The sequence below is a fragment of the Mesoplodon bidens genome (assembly GCF_964165515.1).
Source record: "Mesoplodon bidens genome assembly, chromosome: 2".
Classification (NCBI taxonomy): domain Eukaryota; kingdom Metazoa; phylum Chordata; class Mammalia; order Artiodactyla; family Ziphiidae; genus Mesoplodon; species Mesoplodon bidens.
The window spans coordinates 33,833,737-33,851,073 of NC_138177.1; the positions used below are offsets into that span (position 1 = coordinate 33,833,737).

Below are 17,337 nucleotides of genomic sequence, written 5' to 3' on the forward strand. Positions count from 1 at the left end.
TTATCTTCTACCTCATCTTCATTTTTTGGTTGGCTATCACAGTTCAAATAAAGAATCTATATTTTCATCAAAGTTGATCTTCTTATCTACAGAAAAAAAAAGGACTAAACAGGCACAAAATTAAATGGCTTCTTTACAGCAATTATAATAGACTGACTTTTCTACATAATTAAATTATTCCTGTGTTCAGTAGTAATAACTTTTCTACCATTCTGGGAATAGCCAATGCCAACTTCTGATAGCTTTATGTGGAAAAATGCTGCATAAAATGGGATTTAAGATACAATGGAGTAATAAGAGATATGAAAGGCACAAACCCCTGTAGGGATCATATCAGTATAGGAGACTCTCATAAGAACAACAGAGATTAATGTGAGACTGTGGAAGTAAAATACAAAAATATATTTCTTTTCCCCAGATAAGATGCAAGTTTGAATTAGCAGGAAACACTTTTCTCTTAAACAGCTGCTGCCCTTGATTAATTCTGCTTTAAGTAATTGTTAAATATATTCTTATTCAATTAGAAAAGAATAATCACATTTTAATCACATTTTTTCATATATACACTTCAGCATATGAAACCAATTCAAGTAGTATTCGTTAAAAACATTTAAGTCAAGGAAATGATATCCAATATTCATTCTCTTTCCTTTCACTACTGCTATGAAAATTTGTAGGAATTATCAAAAGATAAACATTTAGATACCAAAGTTAAATTCCTTCCCATCTCAAAATATTTTGGACACTCTTAAACATGGTCGGATGATAATGCACTCTCAAATTAGTATATTTCTTTTTTCCCTTAAAAATGGCAAAACAAAACCCAAAACCAAGTAGCTTAAAGATCTGTGTCGATTCTATTCTTCAAAATTGGCATACTTCAGGACAAACACTATTTTTAAAGAAGTATTTAATGAGAAAAAAATTATAAGAACCATTCTAATATAAGTCAAATTCCATTATAGTACATATAAAAATGAAAATAATGAAATATTTTAAATGTCAACCTACAGACCCACTAAATTATTTTGTTGATTTCATTGTATTTTCACCATAAAATATTTAATGCAAGAAATGTTTTCACAGGAACTGTCCATACAGTAGTGCACCTTAAGGTTAAGGAATATTTACACTTAATGTAAATTTAGAGAAGAGATAAATTACAGGTTTGCTTCAGTTTTCCACAACCTTCTTGTCTCCCCTATTTTCTACTCCCCTACCCCACTCTATAGTCTGGACACTAAGGGATGAGTGGGGCACTTAGGAGAAGGTGGGAGCCACAGTCTTCCTGGAAATCAGGGTCCATGCTCAGAATCTTCTTTCCTTCCATGCCCAAGACAGACAATAGTTCATTCAGATTGGCCCTCTTCCAGTCAGGAAAATTTTCTAAAGTGTTATAAACCATCCGGCTAGAGGGAAGAAGAAAGGAAAGGAAAGATAAAAGGAAAGAAACAGAAATGAAGAAAGGAGAGAAGAAAGAAAAAGAAGTTCCTATGTTGTCTTCTCAGTGTTCACTGAAGAATTTAGGATGAGAAATAGTTTATAAATGTGGGAAATCAATATATACTAAAGGTAGCTTTTTTAATTAAAGAAAAGAAAAAAGACCACATCTTATTCTTTTGTGTGTTTCTTCCTGAAAAGGGTAAAGGAGTAGCAAAATCTAACACACATTAGGTATTCTTAAGTCTAATTATTCCCCCTTTAACAGATGCTTGAGAACCATTAATGCCTCTTGGTTATCATGTGTACGAATCTCCAGTGGTAACATAAGTCATCTGTTTCCAAAATTGACTGTTCGCATAATTTTCTATGGAGACCTGGGGAACTTTTCAAAATACAAATCTCTTCTCTCTTCCCCTCCTCCCCCAGAGTACGGACTCGGGGTCTAAGAAAAGAACTGTTTTGTTATATATATATTTTGAAAGATCCCAAGGTGATTCTGATGATCAGTCGGTTTGAGAATCACTGTGATAAATAAATTTTATCATAGATGCCTTCTGCATTTTAATGGACGCAGACTGGCTCTTCACATATAAAATATGTGAAATATTAGCTTCCTTAGTTTAGTGCAATCTGATGCTTTATACACAGTGTTTAGTAAGTCAGAGAGGGATGCCTACCTATTGGATAAAAGCATATATAAATTGGAAAACAGATATGTAAGTCTTTTTGAGGGAAGACTGAATTGTGAAATAGCACAAATGCAATGGAGAAAGGGAAGGACAGGTAATAAATACCAATTCTTCCATAGGTGCAGGCACTTTATCTCTCACCTCTACTCCAGCATTTCCTTGGTTTCAAAAACCAGTATTTAATTAATCATGCAACAAACAAGATAAAGGACAAGTCTGAAAGATTGTATCATTCATTACAAAAATTATATATTAATGATACATTATGTGCAAACCATCTGCTTAGTGGTAATTTAAAAATGAATGTTACTAATAGCAAACACCTTAACTTTCGCTATAGGTCAAAAACTATTCTAAGCCCTTTATGTACATTAACTTATTTTAACATTATAATAACCCTAAGGGGAGGTTGTTACTATCATTAGCACTTTATAGATGAAGAAACTGAAGCACAGTGTAGTTAAGGAACTTGAGCAAGGTCACAGAGCTAGTAAGTGGAAAATCTGATTTGAACCTCAGTGGTCTGGCTCCGTAGTCTTTGCTCTTACTCTATATACTATGATGCCTTTTTTCAAGTAGTTTGCAAGCCAGCAGAGGATAGGAGACATGAACACAAATAACAGTACAAGGCAGTGTATTAATTCATTCAGAAAATATTTTTAATGGATAGGAATCATGAGAGATTTAGGTGAAGAAAAGATCTCCATGAGAACACGAAGTTTTAGTTAAAAACACTTCACAGGGCCTCCCTGGTGGCGCAGTGGTTGAGAGTCCGCCTGCCGATGCAGGGGATACGGGTTCGTGCCCCGGTCTGGGAGGATCCCATATGCCGCGGAGCGGCTGGGCCCGTGAGCCATGGCCACTGGGCCTGCGCATCCGGAGCCTGTGCTCCGCAACGGGAAAGGCCACAACAGTGAGAGGCCCGCATACCGCAAAAAGAAAAAAAAAAAAAAAAACAAAAAAAACACTTCACAAATGTTTCATTATATGAAGTTTTATTAGAAATAAGGACAGAAAGAATATATTTCACTATATGACTAAAAAAGATGTCCTTGCCTAATATAATTATAACTTTGTACAGTATGGGTGATAACATTGTTAACAAATTCCCAGGCTAAGTTTTGCTGGATTTGGTTTCAAAGGAGGGAAATTAGGGAAATCATTATCCTGACATCCTTCACTATTGAGTTAGAGAAACTTTCAATGACTTCTGGTGTTTCAATCCACAAGAGAAAAAAACCCACCCTTAATAACCAAAGCTTTTTCTGAGGATGCAATGTGTGTACACATACACACACACACACACACACACACACATCACTTTTGAAGAGCTATGAGAGTCTTAAGTGTCCTTTACAAGCATTGCCTTTTACCATTAGGTATCTATTTAGAGTTGGTGACCCAAGGCTAGATAAGCTTGTATGATGTAACAGCCTCAGTGGGAGTCACCATGGATTCAAGGTCTGTCTCCAACAAAAATATGGTGTCCCTTAACACAGACATGATCACTTAACAGAAAGTAATTTGCATTCTTGAATTAATTTATATTTCATTCCAATAGTTTCAGATAAGAATTATTCCACAGAATTGTTCCACAGATACAGAACATATATAATCTCCTTTACCTAACTTCCAATCTCTGAATAAAGCAGTGATGATAAAAAAAGATATGACAAAAATAAAGAATAAGAATATTGCCCAAATTTACCTTTGCTTTGTAGCATTACTTTCAAGGTGGATGTGGGGTGTAGGAGATAATGGAATAGATATAAATGACTAATACCAAATTGCCAAAGGACTATAATTATAAAACAATATCTCAGTTGCATAGTATTTCCTTTTCAAGCAAGAATTTCTTAAGAAACAAACAAACAAAAAAACCAGTTCTCAGTATGTAAGCACACAATTTGTAAAAAAATCAGAAGTTAATGTTTTAGAAAATTGTTTATGGAAACAAATGATTAAAGAAGATTATTTTACTAACAAGATATTTTCAAACTGGCAAAGATACTGACATTATATTCCATGTTTTATGGGCATGGTCAAACTGAAACCCCTGGACTTTCTCAGTGCAAGACCAAATGGAAATAGATTGTTCTAGAAGGTAATCTATCAGTTTTAATCAGAAGCTATATGAATAAAGCTATCCATTTAATAAATCTCAAGTTCTCTTCTAAAGAATTAATTAGAAATTTAAATATTTATTGCAAAAATATTCAAGAAGTAGTAAAAAATAAACATGAGTATCTTCAACAAAACAACAGTATACCAGTTATGGTAAATCCTTAGACTAGAATAATATGGAACCACTGAAAACACTCTTTACAAAATATATTCAGACCTGGGAAATGTTCACGACAAAGGCAAAAGGTAAACAATACATGATAATATATAAAATATTCACTGTTATTGGGAAAAAAGTTCCCTTGAATGGAAAAATTACATGGTTAATTACATTAAAATGTTCATACTATTTATTTCTGGGAAAAGTGTTATCTGATATTTTCTTGTTTTTTGTTTTTCTAAATTCTCTAAAACATACATGTATTCATTTCTAATTGTTTCTTTCAGTAATAAGCTACTATAATCATTAAAAAAAAAACCAACCCAAAACCTAAGAGATAATGTTCCAAGATGATCACATTATTCTCCACCAATGCGCTTGCCCGGGAGATTCACTCTGACTCCATACTCTCCTAATATAAAGCTGCAAAAAACTTTTTTTGAATCAACTCTAAATTAGTTTAAGGATAATTACTTAGTTAATGAATTATCCAAATCATATCACTACTGCCTTTCAGGAGGAAGGGAGGGAGGGAAGGAAGAAATAAATTTTTTGTTAGTCCACATTAATACCTGCTAGAAATTGTGAGCAAATAGAATACTTTAGAAAGATTGAAGCTAGAACAAACATGAACTGTTGATTACAGACTTTAATGATCCAGATAATGGCTGTGTCCAGTAAGTAACAGACAGCAAACATTACTACATCTGGACACAAGAGGTTAAAATAAATTATGAGTTACTTTTCAAGGAAGTAAAGTCACAAAATGAATTGAAATTGTAGTCTAATAGCCCAGCATTCTCTATATTCAAAAGTATAGTTGACTGCTGTATATGGAAATAAAGCAAACTACACTTATTTCAAAGACAGTATAAATTATTCAAATGGAATGTATTTGGATGTTCAATCATATATGGATATAATACATTCAAGTACACAGTTTTAGAATTTACAATTGTTTCTTCAAATAAATGAATAGTAAATTTCTTTTATTACATCAAGTTAAACAAGCTCATTTCATCTATATTTAAAAAATAAGCAGTGGGGAAATTAAATTCCAAAGCCCAAATAAAAATAGAGTGATATGTGGTATTCCAAGTAGTTATTTCTCACAAATTCTGCCTTCTTTTAAAAAAAAATCATGAAGTTAAAACTGAAATAGGCAATGCAAATAAGATTTACTCTTGGGGGTTAAAATCCTAAGAATTTGGCAATAACAGAATATCCATATGTCAATAATTCTAAATTACTAAAGTTTAATTAAAATATATTCAAATGAATTAAAATAATAAAGGAGAAACAAAACATAAAATGAAGGATTCTGCATTCTTCATTAGTATAGAGTAACTATTACCATCTCTAAGTATTCTAGAGAGGACCTATGTTGTAAAATTAAAAAAATTCTAAAAGGAAGCATTTTCAATACAGTTCAAACAAAACTTATCTTAAAACTCCTTTGAAAAGTAAATGTGGTACAAGAGGTTGTGGCACTTTAATGGTAGAAATGCTGGAGCCACTACCTTTGCAAGCAAAGCTAAAGAACAAAGGACAGAAGACTGTCAGCAAACCCTAAAGTGACTGAATGAAAGTGCTTATAGAAACAGGGAAAGTATTAGGAAGAAAAAGAGAAAGGACAAAGTACTGTCCCTCAGATTAAGAGAAACAACTTTAGACATATTCTCTGTCTTTAAACAAAAGTAATTAAAAGCAAATATTGTAAGCCTAGAAGAAAAAGTAGACTACATGGCAAAGGTGAAGGTGGGAGAGAAGCATCCTGCTAACTTCCACAGCACTGTGAAATAAAAGGAGAAACGCAATACAATGAACTTGACCAGCATCTTAAAAAAGGGCAGTGTATAGCGTTCTTTCCATTTTATATGCAGAATGGTAGAAATAAAAAGAGTAGAAATTATATGTAATTTTGGCTGATTACTCAAAACAGGACTTGAGATTACTGGTTCATTTTCAGCCAGAAGTAGCCAAAAAGAAAAATAAATGTATCTAGATTATAGGAATAAACAAGGCTAGACAAAAATTTAATCTGCAGGAAAATATCCTAAATTTTTATAAAACCAAGATACTATCTTAAGAGAATATATCTATTTGTATTTGTGCCTCTTCCTCTACCACTCATTCTTAATTTCTCATTCCCTCCCTATGACTAAATCACTACCATAAATGATAACATAAAGATATATGCAATTTTTATACCATCATTAATTGAATAGTTTTATGCTTTCTATTCATTCATACAGTAGATTTGATATACCACTAATATATGTCCAAACACTAAAAAAAACTTTCATAGTTAACCTATTTCATAAGTGCCCTTAAACTGATCTCTTCCTTGTGATCAAAATTAGGTAGGATAGAAATAAAGCATAGAAAGACAATGAAATGTTTGGCTACTGATTTCATGTCTTAAAAAAGTAATCTAGGTGAGATTAAACATTGTATTATTTTCTTATTCCCCAAAACAGTTCTCTGTACTTCACCATCTCTGTCTCCCTTTCCTCTCTTTCTTAAAACCATTCCAGTCAAACTTTTGTCTTACCACTCCTATCATTTTTTTGCTCATCTTACTTGTATTAGTAGCATCTGACGAAGCTTAACCAATTCCTACTATTTTTTTCTTTTTAGTTGTCATGTCTTATAAATCTTTTTTAATTTATAGGTTTCCTTTCATCTCTTTTTCTCCCTTGCAATTTATGTGTTGAAGAAACCTGATTGCTTAACAGTTTCTGATAGTCTTGGGGATTTTTCTGCTTCATTACCATAGTTCTTTACCATGTTCCTTTTTCCTCTGTATTTCCTGTAAGTGGTTAGGTTTAGAGGCTTAATCAAACATGGGTTGAGTTGACTTCATAGGGTCCCCTCCTTCAGGAGGCCCAATGTATGGCATCTCTCTCTCTCTGTGATGCTGTAGCTGGATGCTCAGATCCACTGGTTAGGTTGCAAAATGAGATATTCACATTTTATCATTACTGCTTTCTTTTCTTTTTATTGTTTTAAAACAGCTTGAGATATAATTCACATACTATACAATTCATCCATTTTAAGTGTACAATTCAATGGCTTTTTGTATATTCATAGATATGTGCAACTATCACCACACTCATTTTGAGAATATTTCATCATATCAGAAAGCAACCCTGTACCCTTTAGCTATCATCTCCCTATCTCTCGCGTGCCTCAGCCCTAAGTAACCACTAATCTACTTTTAGTCTCTATAGATTTCCCTCTTCTAGACTTTCATATCAATGGCCAATTCCTCCTCCTTGAAAAACCTTCTTCATTTGGCTTCCCAGGCACCAGTTTTCCTACTATTGATAACCAGTCCTCAGTCTTTTTGTTGATTCTTCCTCATTGCCTAAATCACTGAACACTGAAGTACCCTCAAGTAAGGTACTCATACTACTTCTAATCTCTGATTACACTCCCTTGGAGAGATCTTATCCCATTTCTTGCTTAAATATCATATGTTGACAGCTACCAAATTTATATGCCTAGCCCCACAATCTGCTGTGAACTCCAACTTGGCAGGTCCATTTACATGGCAAGTAATACCTCAAACTTAACCAATTCACAACTTTCCTGTGAATCCAAAATTGACATCTCCACTTAGTATTTTTAGTAACTCTCAAATCAGGCCGGTCTAGAGGTCAACTCCTGGTCTTCTCCCCTGATCTTCTCCCATAAGACAGTTCCTCTGGTAATCTCCATCTTAAGGAACGGCAATTCCACTCTTAAAAATGCTTGGGGAAAAAACCTCAGTGTCATCCTAGACTTTTCTCTCTCGTTCTCCACCTGTAATCTATTGGCAATTCTATTTATTCCAGTTTCAAAATATGAACAAGATGTGGCTACTTCTCACTGGCTTACCACTATTTAATCTTACCTGGATTATTACAACACCCTTCCTGATTCCTTATGTCTGTTCTCTACAAAACAGCCAAACTGATTTTTAAAAAATTTAAGTCATATTGTATCACTACTTTGCTCAAAATCTTACAACGGCTCCCAACTCCCAGGAAAAACAAAAGTCCTTACAATGGTAAACGTGCTCTATTGAAACAGCTCTTCTTCACTGCTCTGAAATTATCTACTACTCCCCACCCAGACCACTGTAGTACAGCAACACTGGCCTTCTTTCTGTTCCTGGAACACTAATCACATTCTTACTTCAAGACCTTTGAACTGTTTACTACACCTGGAATACTCTTTTCCTACATTTAAACATGGATTACATCTTCATCTCCTTCTAGTCTTTGCTCTAATTCAGCTACTCAGTAAGGCACTGTCACCACCAATTGAAAATTACAACTCCCTACTCTAGCACCCCCATCCCACTTTCCTGCTTAGTTCTTCCCCAAAGCACTTGTCACCTTCATATATATGTATTTTTTTTGTCTGCTCCAGCACATAATATTCTAAGTCTCCTAAGAGGGCCAGAACTTCTTCTGACAGTTTTGTTCAGAGTTTATCTCCAGTATCTAGAACTATGACTGCACATACTAAGTATCTGCTGAATAAATGAACAAAGGAGTGTCTTACTCCTTCTGCCTCATCTAAAATAAGGAAATGAAGTTATTTTTGTAGCTAATCAAAGTGACAGTTATATAAAAGTCAGATTTAAATTAAATCTGGAATGGTACTGAAGTGAGTTACAGAACTTTTAATCTTTTTATTGTGAAATAAACAAGTTCCCTGGTGATGCTGCTCTTTTGGTCTAGGTAGCATACTTTAAGAACTTACTTTGAGGGTTATCCTATGAGCTACAATATGCATCCTTTCAGTCTAACATTAATTAGTTCTTTTGCCACCTTCCTTGACAAAACAACGACTTGAGAGCATTTTAATTACATTTATTCTTCTGACTTATGTTATTATTGTCAAGTACTTAATTCTAGGTGTGTATTAAGTCCAACAAGACATCATTGCTTTATAGTCAACATGCATTTAGATTTACTGCATATTTACCATTTCTATTGCTTTCCATTCCTTTCTGCATGTCTTACCTTTGTCTTCATTTTCTGCATTTTTTTCCTTCTGCCTTAAGAATTACCTTTCAAATTTTCTTTAGTGTAAGTCTGCTGGTGGCAAAATCTTCATTTTCATTCATCTAAAAATGTCTTTATTTTACCTTTGTCTTGAGAGATTTTCATCGGATATGGAATTTTAAATTGGCAGGTATTTTCCTTCACACACTGAAGATCTGGCTCCACTATCTTTTGATTTCTGCTGCTTCACTGAGAAGTTGGCTGTCAGTCTAATTATTCATCCTTTGAAGACAGTTTTCCTCTGCCTTCCTTTAAGAATCACCCTTGTATTTTATTTTCAGCAGTTTCACTATGATGTGTACCACCACCAGGGGTCACAGGATCAGGCGCAGTTAGTTTTAATCTAGCAGTTAGTTAGCTTTATAGAAGGATATAAGATAGGATATTCACTGTGCACAGTATCTTCACACTCATCAGGAGGCCAAGCAACTATTCACATGCATAGCTTCTTAGATCAAACCACACAGAGTGAGCACAGCTGCCAAGGACAGCTGAAGTGCAGGTGGTTCACCTCAATACAGAGATGTGCCTTGGTTTCCTGCCAGTCTTGTATTGTTCACATTGCATCGATGTAAGGCCAACATGTCAACTCACAATTCTCTCAGTCCAGAGGCAATACAGATGAGGGTTCATAATAAATTTAAGAGATAACTAGCTCTTAGCACATAACATTCTTTATTTGTCTTAATTTATTTCCACAGAAGAGTGCTATGAGAAGGCAGACCCAAGGTCCAATTTTAAGCAGGCTTAGGTCTGTTCAGGGTCCAGATCTGGTATTAAATCTGTACTCACAATGTAGGTTTCAAGTCATTTATTCTCTGGGGTATGAAGGCTTACTGAATCTCTGCCTTACTGTCTTTCATCAATTTTGTAAACCTTTCAACAATAATGATTTATAGTATCTGCTTTGGCTGCATTATTTCTCTCCCCTCCTCTCAGGTCTCCTAATGAATATGTTCAACTTTCTTACTTCAACCTCTTCTCCTTTCTCTTTTTTTTTCATCATTTTTTGTTTCTCCGTGCTCCCTTCTGTATATTTTCTTCTAACTTTCCTAAAAGTTCATTAATTCTCTTTTCAACTGTGTCTTATCTTCCACTCAACCCATCCTAAGTTCTTAATTTGGTAATTATATTTTTTTAGTTCTAGAATTTTCATTTTAAAAATACTTTTAATTTCCCAGTTGAAATTTTCAACCTTGTCTTTCATCTTGTCAGCATGGCTATTTTCAGGCTATGTCTGATAATATCCAGAGCTGCTGTGATTTTGTTTCTATTGTTCAATGCTTATACTAAATTTATTCATGTCGTCTTGCCTTTTCCTACGTGTCTTTATTTTTTGTTGTGTCCTAGTTATATTTGCAATTTTGAAAAAAATAAAATTCTGAGATGATCTTCTTTAGAAGGTTTTCTTACAGAGAGGATTTAATTTTGCATTTGTTAACACTAGCAATCTAAGATCACCTCAAATTACTCAGGATTGATATGATCTGAAGTTGAGTTGCAAAATCACTGGGGGTTTATCCTCTACTGCTTTACCCTAGACTAGAGCCCTTTGGGGACCTAAACCAAGGTGAGTTCATCCATATGGTGGTGAGCACTAGACTCCATTCCCTGTGCCCCCATGAAGCTACCATAAGTGCTCTCAGCCATTCTACCAAAATTGGCAAATGCTCCCAGGGGAAAAGAATACTCAAAAGCCAGGCTCACATTCCTAGACTGGTAATTCTTTTCTATCTTGTTTACTTTCCAATGACTTAAAACAGGTTCTGGTTTTTAATATATATATATTGAATACTTGGTCTAACTTTTCCAATTCTACTTAGAGGGAGGGTTGGTCCAAATCACCTAGTCTGCCATTGCCAAAACTGAAGTTGAGTAATAGAACTGTAAACAAGATAGCTTGAATATACCTAATTAAACTGTACCTGGAACTCAGATGTCTTAAAGTAACCATCAAGTAGAATTTTTTGGTGTCAAAACTAAAACCAAGTCAGCACCTAAAAAACTATTTTTAAAAAGATGACATTAATGCATGACTAATGTTTACAAAATCAAGACAATAAAAACGATTATTTCTTCATATAACTTATGAGAAAGCCTGCACTTTAAAATGTATAAATAAATGACAAGTTTGAGGAAACTTTTTTTTGGGGCAACCTAGAAGTGCAACTTGCTTTTTAACTGCATGTGTTTAAATATTCCTGTATAAACGTATTTTGTAGAGAGCAATTCTACACTGAAATAGTATTTAATTAGGTATACATACAGGCCACTCTCCTTTACCTACATCAAATTTTTTCCTTCTAATACAATACCAGGTTCAGCTGAATGTTTACTGAGCCTATATTGCATGCGACTAATAAGGAAAATGAGACACAGTGTGTTTTCTGGAGAAATTTCCAGTCGTATAGGAGAAGAGATAGAGATAATGCTGTAACAGACGTATGCACATGATGCTATGGGCACACAGGAGAGACATCATGTCAGCATGAAGTGACATTCCAATTACTGTTCCATTTGTGACATTTCAATTACTACTTTCTAAAATGCCTGCTTCCTTTGGTGATGCAATACTAAGCAAAAAAGAAAATGTATATAACATATCAATTTATATTTTAAAGTTAAAAAAACTTACCTGTGTATACATAAACACAATGCATTATATGAGACACTAAGGTGAAAAAACGATATAAAAACTCACCCCATCTGGCAGTGCCCTCCAGCACACAGCGCTAACGAACTCATTTGTATCATCTTCTTTTCGGTCTTTGTCCAGAACACTTTTGACCGTATCAAACTTAAAAGTTAGCAAAGTCTTAGAAAGTCCTTTATAGTACAGGTAAAGAGAGTTGTTCTCACTTCCTGAAAAATATTTAAAAATAATTTTTTTTAGAGTGGGAGAACTTAGAATTAGGATATCACATTCATAAGGTAACTATCACTCAATGTTTAAGTTCAAAGACTAATAATCTTTTATGGTAAAATATGAAAGACCAGAGCACAGGATTTCTTGGGAATCATATGAGAAAAGGATTCACAGAAAAAAACTTATACTTTCCTAATCTAAAGAAATAACTCACTGTCAAATGATACAACAATACTGATACAAAAATCATTTTAGCAGAGGTCTAGAGAAGAACCAGTAGTGTGTTATTATAGCATGATCTTGAATTACATTTATAAAGATCTTTATCTAGAGGGGAAAAGAAAGTTAAAGCACTTAAAAAGGCAGATTTTAATAATCTACAAAACTTATTTCCCATTCCCCAATAAAAGATGAGTAGTCCAGAAACCTATATTTTTGAGCAGTCTATCAAAGTAAGAGATTTGCTTTGACAGGGTTTAGGTTCATATACATGTAGAGATAGTCCACTTTACTGAATAAAAGGCCAAGTCATTTGAAAGTACTGACGAAAGTTCATATATTCAGGCATCAGATGTATTAAAGCATTTGAACAGTACCAAATTTGACTTTTCTACTGCTAATTTAAATTTGTATAAATTATCAACAATGAAAGTCCTAGAATAACAGATCAAGACTACCCAAACAGACTGTTTATTGAAGGGAACATTATATAGGGGAAAATGAACATCAAGCTTTAGAAGACAAATGTCTTCAAAATTAAGATATCAGCAGAAACTAATATTTTCTGCCTTCTACATAACATCTATAGAAATTATATTTTACCGGAGAAAACTACAAAACGTATTTAAAAATCTTATGCTATTTCATGTGGTCAGGGCTTGTGCTCAGTGAAGGAGAGAAGGACTAATGCTTTTTCTAATCTGAGGAAAATTCAACATGCTATCTTCTGAATGTATAGATCATTTCCTAAATTGGTATGTAGTCTATTCCACTGAATGCAATTTCAGTGACAGATATCTATTTAAAAGTTCCAGGAAATGACAGTTTCACTTACCACAAGCTATATAATCTCCATTGGAAGCGAGGCCTACAAAGTTTTTTTCATTGATATGACCCTTGAAGGAACGTAGACAGTATGGCTTCCCTACATTCCATAGCTTTAGCTGGCTGTCTGTTGAACTGAGATAAACACAAAAAGTTAGAACAACTTTAAGATCTCATTACATGAAACCTATCACTACTAATTAGAGGCAATCCAGTTTGGTGGTTGAGAATGCAGACTCTGGAGCTAGACTGTCTGAGTCAGAATGGTCAATATGCCATTAGTTTGCTTTTGACCTTAGGAAAGTTATACAACCTCTTTGGCCTCAATTTTTTCATCAGTTAAATGTGAAATATAATGATTCCTATCTTATAGAATTAGGTGAATTCTATAAGATACTGCAAAAATCAAATTAATTCATTCTAAATGCTTTCAATAGTACCTGGGCATGTAGGAAGTAACAAACATCAGCCATCATACCATCACCACCAAACAACAAGAGAGCTCTATTGGCAGTTGTGCTTAATTTCAGTTGTTCCAGTTGATTTGATTTACTTTTCAACTGTTGAATTATATTAGTATACTGAATATAAACTATTGATATTTTCACAGCTTAGTTGTACCTACAGGGGTGGAATACTATGAATGGTTGAATGGTATATATAGTTTATCTTAATAAAATAATACGCAAATGCAGCTATTAATCAAAAAATAATTGAATATAAAAATCACTGCTAATCCTGTCACACAAAGACAGTCTTAGGATTTGAATAAAATATCATGTTTTTGTTTTCTTCTGACTTTTTGTTACAAAAATTGGATCATAACAACACATATTATTTTGTAAAGTGCTTCTTCCTCGTTCAACAATTTGTTTTATATTGTTTATGTAAAATAAATATGTTTCTATATCTTTATTAGTGACTACACAATAAATCATCTTTTCTCTTGCTCTAACATTCGCAGAATAGGGCACCACGCTAAATGTTTTACATAGATTATTTTATTCAGAGATTCACGACATAAGTAGTATTATTAGCTCCATTTCAGAGGTGAGGAAACAGATTTAGAAGGTTAAGGATATTTTCAAGGTACCACAGCTAGTAAATAGTAGAGCCAAGATTGAAACTGTCTTATCTCAGAGGCTACACTCCAAACACTTCTCTATTGCTTCTCATCATTTTTCAACATAACATCTATTCTTAGACATTTATGTTGGGTTTTTTTGGTTTTTGGTTTTTTTGGGCCACACCATGTGGCTTGTGGGATCTTAGTTCCCCAACCTGGGATTGAACCCAGGCCCCAGCATTAGAAGCACAGAGCTAACCACTGGACTGCCAGGGAATTTCTGACATTTATGTTGTTTTAAATTTGTTTTTTGCTCAACAATATTGCATTGAAAATCCCATTATATGTGTGTGTGTGTGTGTGTGTGTGTGCACAGTCCCAGAATTCAGAGGCTGCAGCAATATGTATATAGTTTAATATTACTTTTTAATATTTCCAAACATACTTGTGGGTAAATGTCTTACATATTTCTAACACAAATATGTCCAAGAGGAAAAAATCATCATGATTTATAAAAACTAAGAAGGAAAAAAGACTGGTGAATATACAAACCACAAATCTGCATTAAAAAGGTCAACTAAGATTTCCAATTTATACAATTAAGTATACATATACTTCAACTAGTTGAAATCAAACTAATTGATTCAACACTTATAAGTCTGAAATTTAAGAAAAATACTTTTAACATATAATCTATCATTCATATTTGAATCTGAATAAAATTTTAATTATTTACTGCCCATTATTACTCCTAAAGATGGGATACTTTTTGACTGGTTACCACTTAATTTAGATTTGTGAACTAATTTCCTCTATTAACTCCTCTTAGAAAGCTCAGCTCTTTCTTTTTTTCCCTTTTTGTAACTCAATTCAAATTACCTTGTTAAATCAACTCAAATTACCAAGTTCTTATCTAGAGCAACCAGTATGGAGGCAGATGTGGTGGGAGATCCCAAGTATAAGGCACTGGCATTAATAATCTCCTAAGAGATATTAGAAACTATGTGAAAGAAAGAAAACAATGTACAATTAGGCTTGAGAAGAAATAATATGTATGGAAAAAAAGGAGACTGAGAATGGGTATTTACTAGAATAATACAAAATAAAGAGAACAATGATATGGATAACAGAAAGAAGGGACTGTCTCATAGTAGAAAAGCTTACTCAACAGTTTTTTAGCAATTGAGATTTATTTACCTGGTTGACATCTTGTTTCCTTCAACAAAACAAAAGACAACTAAAAGCTTATTTTATGATTCTCTAGTTCAGAAGGCTTCTCAAAGGATATTTGTCAGGTGTAAGCAGTCACATTTAGAAAGTTCTCTTCAAAACATATTTAAAACTCACCACGAAATCATAGGGAGATCAAATAACATGGAATCATGAAAGTCAACCAAATATTGTTTAAAACCAAAAATGATATTACTATACTGCAATATAGATAAATATATAATAACATATTAGTGGTCTTAAATAAATAAAACACTTCTCATTCTACTGCATCAACTATATTGCTTCTTTCTTTTTAAGGAGCAGGGGCTGAAATCCAATCTGAAGTTCAAGCGTTTAAGGGGGCAACATTAAAAAATAGTATCATCTGGATTTTATTCACAAATAACATATAAAAGTGAGCAATACAGACTAGAATATACATGTATTTTAATTAGACAAATTATAAAAATCTACTATTTAAGAAGAAGTGCATATACCACAGTGTTATTCTTCACAAAACCCACGGTGACATTACAAACTGGTAAATGATGGCATGTTAAATAAGCTCAACTTCTGAAAAGGGTAATACTCACGCAGAGACAATTTCCTCACCACTCACAAACTTTGCATAAGAGACTGCTTTTCGGTGTCCTTTGAATACCATGATTGGCTGTTTAGTGTTACGAAGATCATAGTAGTGAACACAGTGATCTAAAATAAAACAAAACAAACAAAAAGAGAAAAATGTAGTAAATGAAGAAATGGAAGGCAAAGCTTATTTTAATTGGTTTGGGTGTTTTTCATCAAATGTTTAAGAAACAATATCCCACCTATAACAGTCAGAAAACTAAGGACAATGACTCATTTTCAAAGATAGGATACAGCAGGTTTTCTATTTTGAATCTACGAGACTATGGTTGTGTAAAAAAGTGTATATACATATGCCAATGTCAGTTTGAGAGGGAGTTCCACTGATATTTCTTGAGATCCTGGCTTTAGAAACAGTATTAAGGATTCAAAATAACTGGAAAATTTTTAACGTATCCTTACATTTTGATGGCTTTATAAAAGTAATATAAACATTTTGGGTTTCTGGTTAAACAAAATGAAATATAATTTTATTCCCCACATTTGCTTTTTAAAATACACTTTCTTGAGACACATTTTACATATAATAAAAATCTACTCACTGTAAGTACATAATTCAATGATTTTTAGTAACGTTACCCAGTGGTGTAACCAACACCATAAATCAGTTTTAGAACACTTTCTTCATCCCAATAAGATCCCTCATGCACATTTACCATCCACCACCCTAGGCAACCACTGTATTTTACCTCTATAAGTTTGCCTTTTCTGAACACTTTCTATAAATGAAATCATACAATATGTGACTTTTATGTATGGATGGCTTCTTACACTTTACATGATGTTTTTGCAGTCCATCCATGATTTAACATGTGTCACAGTTTATTATTTTCTATTGCTGAACAGTATCCATTGCATGGATATACCACATCTTGTCTGTCCACTCACCAGTTTATGGATATTTGTTTCCATTTTTTGGTTATTGTGAATAATGCTGCTATAAACAATCTCATTCAAATCTTTGTGTGGACATTTATTTAGGTCTCAGGTAGATATCTGAAAAGCATAATTACTGTGTCACGTGA

The 17,337-nt window shown here is 33.5% G+C and overlaps 1 protein-coding gene across 3 annotated transcripts in view; it reads right to left on the minus strand.

The window, feature by feature from the left end:
* COP1 (COP1 E3 ubiquitin ligase) overlaps positions 1–17,337 on the minus strand; it is a 228,051-nt gene that overhangs the window by 35,629 nt on the left and 175,085 nt on the right. For all 3 annotated transcript variants that reach the window (XM_081225451.1, XM_081225452.1, XM_081225450.1), the window contains 3 exons: positions 16,258–16,375; positions 13,397–13,521; positions 12,178–12,338 (listed from right to left, as the gene is read on the minus strand). In XM_081225451.1, coding sequence (XP_081081577.1) covers positions 12,178–12,338; positions 13,397–13,521; positions 16,258–16,375 — 404 coding nt within the window. The remainder of the gene's footprint in view (positions 1–12,177; positions 12,339–13,396; positions 13,522–16,257; positions 16,376–17,337) is intronic.